Source organism: Corticium candelabrum, chromosome 21, assembly GCF_963422355.1.
Source record: "Corticium candelabrum chromosome 21, ooCorCand1.1, whole genome shotgun sequence".
Lineage (NCBI taxonomy): Eukaryota > Metazoa > Porifera > Homoscleromorpha > Homosclerophorida > Plakinidae > Corticium > Corticium candelabrum.
Window position 1 is genome coordinate 2,682,809 of NC_085105.1, and position 13,743 is coordinate 2,696,551.

Genomic DNA, 13,743 nt, shown 5'->3' on the forward strand with positions numbered 1-13,743 from the left:
TCTATACAAAGACAGGAAACCAACAATTCAGTTTGTCGTGTCAGTGTTACCAGTTTCTACGTGGCATGGTTAGAGCGTCGAGAATTTGTAGGGAAATTGTGCCCCCATGTCCCCCGGTTCCATTGCCTAGATATGCTAAAAACTAAAGTCTTTGAACTGATTTTACACCCTCGCTTCCACAGCTAGGAGCCTTCTGAAAACCACGAAATAGTAAAATTTAAAAATTATGATAAATGGTCTGTAGTCGTCAAAGTACGCAGTGACAGTTACCGCATACGGGACATAAGTATCGCTCCTGGTTACGCAATGTTAGATTCCCATATAATGGTCGTGAGCCGCGAACGCAATTTATTTCACGTTTAATTAATAGCAGTTGCAGACAGGCAAGTTCTTGTGTTTATTTCCCTGGCAATCGCAAACAGGAATTACACTGTTCTGGTAAAAACTCTTTTATGAGCGTTTCTCAAGCCCTGAGCTCGAGGACTGATTGGCAGTCATCAATTGTCTCTGGTTGCTAAATGCCGGTATGTGATTGAACCACATTTAGGGCGTGACACATTCCTGAGCCTAGGAAACTAGATAACCCGCAGACCGGAAGACAGTTAACACCCTTAAGTTTTGAGTACTGTACAGCTACTTGCCAAGTCTGGTGACTTCTACAAAGTCTCGTTTCTTATGGCTCCTGGACCAGGTCCAGGTATATGTGTGTGTGTGTGTGCGTGTGTGTGTGTGTGTGTGTGTGTGTGTGTGTGTGTGTGTGTGTGTGTGTGTGTGTGTGTGTGTGTGTGTGTGTGTGTCCAAATAAGGCAAGTGGCGTCAAAGGCTACTAGGAGATCCACAATGCGGTATAATCCAACGGAATGACTACATTGACATTGACTACAATGACTACATTGTAGAGCATTGACACACTGAATTTAGTGTACTACATACGTATTACCATAAACAACACACTATAACACACTATACAGCATACACACATGCAGTCGAGCTAATTAGCACAACAACATACTCTTGTCAACTAAACCTGTTCTACTAGTCTCAACCTTTTATCACTCTCTCCCTTTTTGTTTTGCAAATCGATTTACGACACTGCACGAACAGTTACCGCTTGAAGGTCATCCACTGTCTTACGCATGTTTGGACATACCTACAATTAAGTAAAGCAAGTACTGTACACACACAATACTAGCTTTAGTAAAACAAAAAATTCTAAATAATTACAATCAATTAACTGCAAACGTGATCATATGTATGTAATCCCTTGCCAAAGCAAAAATGGAGTGTGCCTGTACAACAACCACTGCAGACATCACAGCACTTCAACTAACTCACATTTCACACTAATCATTTTAGCATGCAGTGCTTGTTACTTATCCATTAGTATATTGCATATTACATATTTCATCCTACCTGACCGGTTGCTGTGTACTGAGGGACACACACATTGACTGTCGCAAATCCTCCTGCGATGTCGGTGGCCTGCAGACCAACATTCTGAAGAACCGATACAGCAATTGACGATCGATAGCCAGAATGGCAGTAAACCACATATAGTTTGGTTCTAATATATCAACACAACAAATAATCACAATAAATTTAGTATAGAAAATTACAACAAAATGGTCAGGAACATCTACACAAGCAAAACCACTAGCTTATAACTATAACATGAATGCAGTCAGGGCCATAGGACACCACACAGCCTGTACAGCCATTGCTGCTCAGGTTTTCAAGAAGTTGTCTGTGTCACAAATACTGCCACTTCCGGTCTTGGTGCTACAGTAGGTAATAAAATAATATATTTTTGAGGTACATTACTGCTTTGTGAGAACAAGTTGTAAGATACATATTAATATCAATGGAGCAGCAACGGTTGTCCTTAATCTTACGCTTGGCAAGGGCGTTCCCTAAAACACGCCCATGTAACGCGCGCTAGGCCGCGTAGATTACATTTTGCTCCTAGGGTGTTGGCACTTAAAAGGCTCAATCAGCAATGGTGGCCAAGCGCACTATGGTGAGTGGATAAGGCCTTGTCTAATCATCATGTGAAAAGCTGTTTCAATCTTGCAAACTAAAGTGAAATAACTAAAATAAAATAACTCAACCATGACAGTCATGTCTGTAAATCACTTGGCAAAGTGTGTACAATGCATGTCTGAATAACCGCCTGTCCGTAATGCCCCAGGCAGTAAATCAAACACCAAATAACTTGATAAACAAAACATCGGTTTAAGTGCCTTGCCTAAATAAGCGCCCCTTATTGTTTCAGTGTCTGTACTGTTGCAAAGTAACTTGGCAAAAAGCTTGGTCTGGTTAAATCGCCTTGGATCAAGATGCGGTATTCGAGCTCGATTGGTAGGTGTTGACATTGCAACCATTGAACACAAGATGTGTTTTCTTTCTGATGCAACAATGGCTGTGTGGAGTCAATAGCTGGCAACTAATAATGGACAGACAGACAGACAGACAGACAGATGTTGCGCGCGAATGGAAAGTTAACACGCAGCAAGACAGCTTCCGATTGCCCCCTAGTGAATCGCACAGCGGCCTGACACTCGAAAGAGACAGTGAGAACACAATATACTCGTCACTACGTTAAAGAACAGCTTAAAACTTCAGCACACCTATCCGCCTCTACACATCTCACAAAGACTGACCCAACGCTGTCTGATGACTACATTTATACACTACCGGTAAATCCCAATCCAGTCATTACGTATTGACTCAGTTATTGCCAAACGCCGGTATAGCTCCTCCTCTGACCATATCCATAACACAACTCTTAATAGCACGTGGATTGTGACATACAGGCAGACAGACAGACAGACGGACACAGACAGACAAAAAGACAGACAGACAGACAGACAGACAGACAGACAGACAACAACAGATGAATCAACACTTAGCTATGGAACATTAAACAGACAACCACAAAAGCAAACAAATTAACTAAAGATGCCCTTTGTTTAAGCTAATAAGCACCTCTGCCTAAATAGACACTCGAAACATTTAATCCCGCATAAATCAGCATATAAATTTGTTTCATTTCATAAGCATCTGGGGTGCTTTACAGACATTCATGATATGTACATGTACGTATGTGTGCAGTTGAAAAATAAAAAACAAGTGACAAATTTACATTTTCACTTAGACTCATACCCAGTCCTCTCCTCATGTACCCGTATATATGGTTGAGCACATGAATATACGAGTGCATGACGAAAGGACTGGGTAAGAGTCTTTTTTCAAATATTTCAGCATAAATTACATCTCACGTGTGTACAAGCACCTGACCATACAATACTACAAGATCACATATAATTTCTGACTTGTTGAGATCATGACGTGTTGTCATCAAATTGCTGAGTGGAATGTTAATAGCACTCTTGATGTGATTGTTCGCATACTCAGATGCCGTACGAACATCAACAAGTACAGTATCGTCATTGTCGACTAAACGGGTCAACTGCTCCTCACTTCTCTGATCAAATCACAAATAATATTGTATACACCACAAGCCTGTTCAAGTACAACACACCACTTCCACGAGGTTGCTCTTGTCAACAGGAAGCTGTTCGGCCTCCCACGCCTTCATTCCTCCATCGAGAACAATTTCTGGCTAGAGGCATACGTAAGAGGTAAGTATAGAGGCAAATGGGAAAAGTACCGTGCACAAAGACAGTACAGAAAATCAAATCGGAACACAAACAAATCACCACAAAATCATCACACATCAACATAACAGTAAGAAAATAATCAACTATGATATAAACTATACGTTAATTCAAAACCAGTAATAACCAATTAACCACAGAGCTTCACAACATCAATCTCCTGTACTGTCTTGCAAGGAATTCATACCACAATAAAATTATGTTATTTTGTTTTATGATCTACTCACTTGTAAGCCACAACACAAGCAGTAAACCAAAGCTAGACTTTCGACAATTGAGATTATGCTCTAATTTAAGCCATTTAAACAATGACTTGTCGCTCATCAAGTCAAAATTAATTCATGCACAGGTTTTAAAGAATGCTGATCATAAAATATGAATAACGAAAGCTCCTAATAAAACTCTAAAAACAAATGCAACTATGACCCCATTGTGTGTGTGTGTGTGTGTGTGTGTGTGTGTGTGTGTGTGTGTTTGTGTGTGTGTGTGTGTGTGTGTGTGTGTGTGTGTGTGTGTGTGTGTGTGTGTGTGTGTGTGTGTCAAGGTGTGTCTGTGTTTATGTCCATGTCTGTCCATGTCCGTGTGTGTGTGTGTGTGTGTGTGTGTGTGTGTGTGTGTGTGTGTGTCTGTGTGTGTGTACCTGATATCCAATTCGAGCCAGTCGCTGAACGGCTTCTGTCTCCTGACCTTCGCTAGCAATAACAGCCAACCGTCTGCTGGGTCCAACAAGAGTCCCAACCTGTGTGAAAGCAAACAAGCTGTATGGCTGCGTAACCTCCTTCATTCTAACATACCTTGTGTGCAAATACATTATAAAAATAGAACTCAGTCAGATATGTATGTGTGCATCTATAAATCTTTGTCTTATCCGCATTACAAACGTTACTATAAGCTACTACAGGATTAGGTCACTCTCAGTATGTCATTAGACTAAATGCACTTGATAGCATTATCATTTAGAATACAAACTTTATATCTCAGCTATCAATTAATATCAATGTTTAACACGTATCAGGTATGTCCTCCATGCTAATAAATTTATCAAACCTCCAGACTAAGCCTTACCCAAATGGCAAAGTTTCCTTCCCAAATCGCTAACGTTGTGCCACCTTGACCTCCCATAGAAAACAACAGCGACTTGCCAATATGAGAGTGATAGTATTCCTCTTTCTAACATATAAATTGACAATTAAATTGAAATAAAATACAAAAGCCAACTCAATCTCACAGAACGAGTGTCGACAACGCAAACAGTCGTGTCTGATTTCAAAATGCTGTGCAGTTCTGACGGTTTCGTCCACTTGCATTTCTCCACAGTTTCTGACACTGATGGAGCCCCTGCCTATACAACAGCAGTACCTCAAGATTGTAAGCATACAGTAACACAGTATCAAGCTGTGAGACTGTAGCACAAGATGAGTTTGAATGAAGAAACGCACCAGATTCAATTCAACATCATGAAAAAAGTATTGAGGTGCTTGAGGTTGGTCTGTTGTGAGATACTTCACAAACGGCTCCACCTTTTGTATAGAACAATAGCAAAATAGAACACTCGGTAAAACTGTAAGAAATGTAAAGCAAATTACTGCATCAAACTGCAAAGCTGGATTGTTTTGTTTTTCATTCCCTATACTTGACCACAAATCATCACTCAAGTTCTTACCACATGGCGAACCCGCTCCATGAGCCGGATAGACCTAATCAAACAACAAGAATAAGCTAAAACAAAACAATGAAAACAATTACACACACACACACACACACACACACACACACACACACACACACACACACACACACACACACATGCACACACACACACTCACACAAATATGCAGTTGTCGTTCTCTCCAGCTACTAGATGTAAGCTACCTATAAACGCTAACGTTCAGATAGACATCTGCCTGTCTGGGTTGACGACTACTGAAGCAAAGGTGATCAATTGAGAGCATATTTCTTCTCTGTAAAACATGCTTATTGCTCTCATTTCTTGTTATCAGAAAGTAAATGGTTGAATGTAAAGAGTATAATGAGAGTTAAGAAAAATGCAATGTCTCAGTGTATACATGCTACCTGGTATGTCTACGTAAAAGTATTCAGTCACAAAGCAGTCTAAGAAAGTTCAACTATAGTATTTCAATTGCTATTTCAGTTCAGCAACACTTGTTTATAACAATAATAAATATAAATAAGAATCGCTGCATTCCATAGATTTATTTATTATTGAAAAAGACTATGTGCCAAAAATATAAAAAACATGTACGTGCATTCTGTTGTCAACTAAAATTATTTATTGTTGACATACCACAACATCATCTGGTAGTGTCTTGATTTTCTTCTCCAAACTGTCATACATCAATCTTGACATCTCTTCAGCAGTGAAGTTGAGAGATCCAACCAGATCAGGACGTCCAACAGATCCAATAAAGAGAGTGTCACCAGTAAATGCCTAACATAATATTAAGTTAGAAACAAATTTTCAGTCAACTGAATGCAACAATATACGGCAAGTGGCGTCTTGTTATTCAATTTGTTGACCAAGACAAATGTCATTGATTCCGGTGTATGGCCTGGGGTGTGAAGTGCTCTTATTTCAAACTTGTCTGACACATCCACAACCTGAATCAAAAATAACAAAAATTCAATAATCAATCAATGAAATTGTCACTGACAAAGTAAGGTATGCACTCTACCTATAAAACGCTCAAGGCTATTATAACACTGAATTAGCCTACTTACACTAATGCATGTATCATATTGCATGAAAAAATCTCAGTAATGGGTTAATTGTTAAAGACATGCAATGACATTTTAATTAATTAATTAATCTTCAAGACATGGAATGACACTTTGATTATAGAAATACATGTCAACATACTCTCATACCGTTCAACTAACGACATCCTTACTACAAGTTCATTTTTATAAGCCCCAAGAATTACATAAATCAATAAATTAATAATCACTAAAAATTAATTAACAAAAATTAATAAATTGTATTGTGTATTTCAATTATAAACAATTTCTGCTCAACTGCCCATGCACCCATATACTTACTAACGTAACAACCCAATTCCATATTTTCGTACAACTTAATTAATGTCAATCCTTTTGCTACAGTTTGTTAACACAGGATGCAACAGTACCTTCAATACAAATCTACTACAATACTGAATCTTACTGCATCATCTGGCAGTTCAGTCAACTGAAACTGACATCGGTCCTTCACTCCAGGTCCCATGTACACGACAGCTCCCGTATGATCGATTAACTCTTTATGACCAGACACAAAGTCAGCATGGATGTGAGTCAAGAATATTCCTTTGAGAGACAAATTCTTTGATTCAAGATCCTACAACATAACATTACAATCACAGCATACGATACAATAAAAAAGTTATGTAAACATCACACATAAAGATATGCTTCTATATCACGTCTCGGATCCACCAAAAAAGCATTTTTGTCATGATGTATCATATACGACGCTTGAGCCATACACTGAAGATAGTAGAGATGAACTTGTGCCCCTTCCAAATTCTGAATAGCTCTCAATCCACTCTGAAGCAGATATACAAAGATTACTAAAAATATAATCACCCCTTGGTGTATCAATCACCCAGCTTTGACTCCAGATCTACAACTGCAACAACTTGCTGCATGTATACATACTCTTTACTAGTAAATGAAGCTGTGTTCTACTTGCTTCAGAGCTATGAGCATATCTGCGTGTAGTTGTGTGTGTGTGTGTGTGTGCACGTGCGCGCGCATGTGAGTGTGTGTGCGCACGCGTGTGAGTGTGTGTGTGTGTGTGTGTGTGTGTGTGAGAGAGAGAGAGAGAGAGGGTGTGTGTGTGTGTGTGTGTGTGTGTGTGTGTGTGTGTGTGTGTGTGTGTGTGTGTGTGAAAGAGAAATTCACTGTACTGGTGCTATATGTAGTATGAAAATTGAAGAATACACTAATAATCCATTTTGCCAATCTTGTACTCAATTACTACAAACTACTACAATTCACAATTTCCATATTGATACAGATAGTATGCATAAAAAGTGTTAATATAAAATTTAATTCAAAATTAGAATATGGGTTAGAGTCAAGGCTATTAAAAGTTAAGACAAGCATACTACTGATGTAATTTCTATGCAATTTAATACTATGTAGCAATCAAACACACATCTCGTCCATTTAATCAGCAACCACTAGTACCTCAAGGTTTTGGAATCGGCCCGTCATTTGGATGACGGTGCGAAACGTACATGTGCATGTGCAGAGCCATTTAGATAAGGTGTGCGCAGAACCGTTCACGCGCATAGCTATTTATATACGGGTCTTTCTATGCGGTGGCCCTCGGGCGCCCATACAGTCGCGCAACTAGATAGGGAATTCCCCCAAATAATTTGTCGCATTCGAAAAGTTGACGCTCACCGTCATTCTTCCAATATTGTTACCGTAACACTTTCTTCAAAACTTAGTGTAACACCGATTACATACACGTACAACACAATTCGCTCATTTGCTACGAAATTTTTCGAATTGTTCTAGAATGCAGAGTCGTTGACGTCGCACCACTAACTGACACGCAAATTCAAACAATTACGAGCACGAAAAAGCATGTTGCGTTAGAATTCGACATTACAATGTGCGTCCAACAAGCGCTAGCGCCAACTGGTTTGTATTCGGATACGCCCACACGTCTAGTGACGCAGACAGGTTCACCCGCGTCGCATCAAGTCGCATCACGACAATCAATACAAAAGTGTCGACGGCGACCTCGTGCGCAAATCCCTTCAAATACAGTTCAATTTTGTAGTTAAAAATTTTAAAGCGACTATAGTATTACGAAAAATAATGATTGCACACATATCTGTGGACATTTACATTTGCAGGCATGCACCTGGTCTCTAGTCTAGTGTGCTTACCTGCAGGACAGAAACTTTACGGCTCGAGTAGCGACGTGGAGTGAGGAAAGATCGAGCCCCGGCTCTGAAGAATGAACGGATCATGTTGACGCACTAACTCCGCTGAAAATGATGTGATATAACGCTGAGAGATACCCGTATATATACGTGACGTCACGTTTACACGTGACATGCACGTGCGCACAGAATAGCTCCGCCTTAATTAAGCTACGAGCGTAAAAGAAGTACACCACAATAAGTGGTGAAATGCTTCGCGAGAAGCTCACTCTAAACGGGTTGAATTGACTTCCGGTCTGTCTGTCGGTATGTCTGTACCTATGTTTGTAACTATCTATCTATGTTTGTTTGTAAGCGTGTGTCACGGGGGAGTTCGTCAGCCAATCAGCAGTCGTTTTGGGACGCTAAACGTAGGTGACGTAATACTAGCTTGTCAGCCTGAATCACTCTCGGGAATTTGTAGAGCCAATCAGCCGTCCTTTGGGACATCAACAATGGGTGACGTAACAATCCCGAGCACTATGACAGAAAAGCCGAGATGTCGTAAACCTCCATTTTACGGTCAAAATGTAGTCAAACCGAGAAGCGCAGAGTAAAGATCAGGTAATAGTTGTATGCGTTTGTTACTTTTTACAAGAGAATCGCAAAACAAACGAATTTATCGTTCTACAAGAAGCCAAGCTAAGGTCCCATGGGACCATGCATCTAGCATGTCATCCGCGATCTTCAAGAGAGCAATATGTTCTAAGTAGGACTGATGATGAACGATCGACGTCGTCATGCAAGAAAGATTCGTAGGAAACGTTGACGCTGCTTAATATCTTCTGGATCCGGTCGCTAGATATACATGATGTCGCTTCACAGTATTTTCTATGCAGCTAGGAGACGTAGACCGATCTCTAGCTGCAACGAAATAGCGGAACGAAAGATGGCGACGATTCAATAAAAGTATGATAATTTGATAGTCCATCTCAACAGTTAATTAATTTATTAACTTTCAGTGATACAAGAGCGCTATACATGCAGAATTGAGACATAACGTGGATAACAAGCCCGCGCCGTGCAAGAGTTGCGTAGCTGTGTGAATTCGAAGTAGTGTGGGACATTGATGGTATTTAGTTAATTATCTTTAATCACATTCATAAATCTAGGTGTTTTCAAAGAATTGCCGTTTACATTCTAGCATCAATTAAGCTAATGATTAATATGATTAATTAATAATAATGACAATAATTTAACAAAATTTAATAAATATACATTGATATTTACAATAAATACACACACACACACACACACACACACACACACACACACACACACACACACACACACACACACACACACACACACACAACGTCACTTCTGTCACTTGTGCTGAATTCGAAGTGTAGTGTGGGAATTGATGATATTTAGTTAATTATCTTTAATCACATCAACGCATCCTTGTGTTTTCAAAGAATTATACATTCAAGCAACAAGCTAATGAATAAATAATGATAATGACAATAAGTAGACAAAAATTAATAAATTTACATTAATATTTATAATAAATACACACGTGCCACACACACACACACACACACACACACACACACACACACACACACACACACACACACACAGCAAGCTAAGCAAACACACACACACACACACACACACACACACACACACACACACACACACACACACACACACACACACACACACACACACACACACACACACACACACACACACACACACGCTCGTAGCTGTGAAGCAACGTTGTAAACACAGCTTCTTTACTAGTATAATCTCCGGATGTGATGTGACACGAATCCAAACTTTCAATTAGCAGTTAACTCGACTGTTCGTTTAGATACTACTTTAGTCTGCTACCTGGCGGTTGTTCTTTTGCCAGATACAAAACTTGCTCAAACCCCGTACACGTTTCCATCCGGGCATTAGCAAGCTCAAAAGTCGCCAGTATGATGCGTGTAATCCTCTGGTTACTGTTTCGTGTGGCCTGCATAGCCGCTCTCACGTTACCTCCCATGCCTCCTGACATGCCAGTCAAGGTCATCAACCTAGACCTGAGTCCCCGGATGAGATGGCAAGGCGTTATCAAAGAGCTGGTGACAACGTACGGATTCGAGTATACGTACGGACCGGCCATTGAGTACATCACATCAAATTTCGGTAAAGAAGTCCTCGACCTACTCGACGAAGTGTCACGTGACCTGGAAGGCGTCCTAATTCCCGAGTATGTCGAAGAGCTGCGTGGGTGTGCCGATGCCGCAAGGGAACTGGGATACGGGACACTGCTGCCCTTGGAAACCATAATTACGATCAATCTTCTCTACGAGTTCTCAAACTTCTGCACGAGCATCGTGACCGAGGACGGTCAAGGTCAGATTTGGCACTCGAGGAACATGGACTGGTCGTTTGGGAAGGAATCTCTGAAGAACATTAGTATAATCGCCGACTTTCAAAAGGGAGGTGTGACGCAGTACAAGACGATCACGTGGGCGGGGTACGTCGGGGCCATATCGGGTATGAGACCCGACGGTTTCTCGATCACGATTGACGAACGATTCACGTCTGACATCCTAGCAATCATCCAATCGTTCGAACGCTTGCTGCATCACAAGGGCGTCTCAGTTGGATTTCTGTCACGTGACGTGTTGGATAACAACAGGACGTATGAAGCCGCTGTCAAAACGCTTGCATACACGCCACTCACGACCTCCGTGTATTACATAGTCGGTGGCACCGAGCACAACGAAGGTTGCGTGATAACCCGGAAAGAAGAGCATGTAGAAGTGTGGGAGATGCCGAATGGACCTCAACCATGGTTCATTATCGAGACGAATTATGATCACAGATACACACCACCGTATCCCGATGATCGAAGAAAACTGGCAATCGAGGCGATCGAGGCGGTCGGCCGAGCCAATATCAATGCCACGACTTTGTTCCACGTCATGGAAACGCCAGGAAGGGATGGAATACGAGGCGTCTTGAATGGGGAAACTCAATATACTGTTGTTATGAGCGCTGTCCAGGGCTACTTCCGTGGTTACTATTGGAAATAACTTGGAACTCTGGAGTCTACTGTTGACAGTCGTGCCAAACTAGTATTTATATGGTTAGTCTGTAGTTTGTGGTGTGAATGCTGTACACCCTCTAGCGTCAATTTTTATACTTTTTGCACTGAAACAAAAAAAACAGTAAAAGTATTATCGATTGACTCGATTCTAATTTTTGGTTGTAACCTTTGGGGCTTCCCTACCTGATTCCCTTAGTGTAGTGTTGAAATATTAGACTATCAAATGGAACACAACTGGCAGATCGATGTCGTGTGGGACATGTGGCAATGTGATGTGTTCTATTTGTTATTGTTGCAACTGTTGTGCACTAAATCGTAGCGTCAATTTGATGTTTGGTTGCTTATTACAATATGCATAGCACAACAGAAAGTGAGGTGTTCATGTTTTCAGGTGTCTGTCTGTCTGTCTGTCTTTTGCGTCCATCTGTCTGTCTGTCTGTCTTTGTGTCTATCTGCCGTCTGTGTCTGTCTGTCTTTGTGTCTGTCTGTCTTTGTGTCTGTCTGTCCTTGTGTCTGTCTGTCTTTGTGTCTGTCTATCAGTCTGTCTGTCTTTGTGTCTATCTGTCTTTGTGTCTGTCTGTCTGTCTTTGTGTCTGTCTGTCTTTGTGTCTGTCTGTCTTTGTGTCTGTCTGTCTTTGCGTCTATCTGTCTGTCTGTCTTTGTGTCTATCTGCCGTCTTTGCGTCTGTCTCTATCAGTCTGTCTGTCTTTGTGTCTGTATGTCTTTGTATCTGTCTCTATCAGTCTGTCTGTCTTTGTGTCTGTCTGTCTGTGTGTCTATCTGTCTGTCTGTCTGTCTGTGTCTATCAGTCTGTCTGTGTTTCTATCTGTCTTTGTGTCTGTCTGTCATTGTGTCTATCTGTCTGTCTGTGTGTCTATCAGTCTGTCTGTCTTTGTGTCTATCTGTCTGTTTGTCTGTCTTTGTGTCTGTCTTTGTGTCTATCTGTCTGTCTGTTTGTCTGTCTGTCTTTGTGTCTGTCTCTATCAGTCTGTCTGTCTTTGTGTCTAACAGTCTGTCTGTCTTTAAGTATGTCTATCTGTCTACGTCTGCCTGTCTCTCTGTCTGTCTGTTTGTCTGTCTTTGTGTCTGTCTGTCTGTCTTTGTGTCTGTCTGTCTGTCTGTTTGCCATACACCAAAAATCAGCAAGTTCTAAGGCAACTTGGACCCAAGAGGTCCCTAATTACGACTAAGAGTCAAACAGTTGACAATTTGTCCATTGTCTGTCTGTAAACACGATATCTTTTGAATGCTAAATTAACATATCAATATAAAATTTTCAGACTACGAAGATCTTGCCAATATCTCGGATGACTTTAAAAATGAGCAATTAGAAGTAAACTCCAAATAATAAATGTTTTACATCTACAGCTAGCACACAAGTTGTGCAATCCCATGTAAACAGTTTCTAACTCTTACCGTTTACGGATAAGTACTCTACTGTGCCGTACCTCAACCACACTCAAGTTACATTATATTGTCAGACAATCAACCATGAGCTGTGCAGACTCTATTCATCATTTGTGAATGTCTCTTCAGCGAGCCAGTCAGTACCCTTGGAGGTTAACCCTACCTCTGCAAACGACAGGGTCCATGCCTCCAAGATTACGAGAAAAATGGCCATCTTCAAGTGCTAAATGCAGAGCTGGACTGCCTTGGGTCAAACATACACAACGTCATTGCAAATGATGGTAATACATCATATACATTGATTAAAAATTTTACGATGTAAAACACTAACCTAAGTCTCATATACAAGTTAGACCTGAGTACAACTGTTTGAGTGCTAAAATGATGAGAGACCAGACCAAACTCGTGTAAACCTAAAACGATCTCTTCCACGAGGTCTGCTTTCATCATGAAATACGGTATTCCTTATATACGTCTAATCCGGCCGAATCTAGTGAGTGTTATGTAGCCGTGTCTCGTTCCTCGTTTTTCATACTGCGAGTCTCGTACATGTACCATGTACTAGTAGGTATACTACGTCTAAGTTAAGTGATGAAACCTTATCAATGTTGCAGATTGGTTGTTTCAAAGTCGTCGTCGTCGAAATCAGAGAAGT

General features: G+C 40.7%; 3 protein-coding genes across 4 annotated transcripts in view; 1 reads left to right on the top strand and 2 right to left on the bottom strand.

Moving 5' to 3' along the window:
- Window positions 1-805: 805 nt before the first annotated feature.
- Window positions 806-8,727, bottom strand: LOC134196674 (uncharacterized). The gene is made up of 14 exons (XM_062665884.1): window positions 8,597-8,727; window positions 7,092-7,238; window positions 6,859-7,029; window positions 6,183-6,296; window positions 5,983-6,126; window positions 5,264-5,374; window positions 5,117-5,197; window positions 4,906-5,019; window positions 4,743-4,847; window positions 4,318-4,416; window positions 3,542-3,622; window positions 3,333-3,484; window positions 1,414-1,564; window positions 806-1,150 (listed from the first exon to the last, which is right to left on the bottom strand). Exons 1-14 carry the CDS (start codon window positions 8,678-8,680, stop codon window positions 1,085-1,087), a joined length of 1,620 nt encoding a protein of 539 aa, XP_062521868.1. The 5' UTR covers window positions 8,681-8,727; the 3' UTR covers window positions 806-1,084.
- A 1,795-nt stretch (window positions 8,728-10,522) lies between these two features.
- Window positions 10,523-11,931, top strand: LOC134196386 (acid ceramidase-like). Its single transcript, XM_062665498.1, has one exon. It carries the CDS (start codon window positions 10,561-10,563, stop codon window positions 11,665-11,667), a length of 1,107 nt encoding a protein of 368 aa, XP_062521482.1. The 5' UTR covers window positions 10,523-10,560; the 3' UTR covers window positions 11,668-11,931.
- A 1,390-nt stretch (window positions 11,932-13,321) lies between these two features.
- LOC134196507 (cilium assembly protein DZIP1L-like) overlaps window positions 13,322-13,743 on the bottom strand; it is a 22,288-nt gene continuing 21,866 nt past the window's right edge. For both annotated transcript variants that reach the window (XM_062665652.1, XM_062665651.1), the window contains exon 31: window positions 13,322-13,743. This exon is cut by the window's right edge and continues 60 nt beyond it. In XM_062665652.1, coding sequence (XP_062521636.1) covers window positions 13,691-13,743 — 53 coding nt within the window. In that variant the 3' untranslated portion in view covers window positions 13,322-13,690.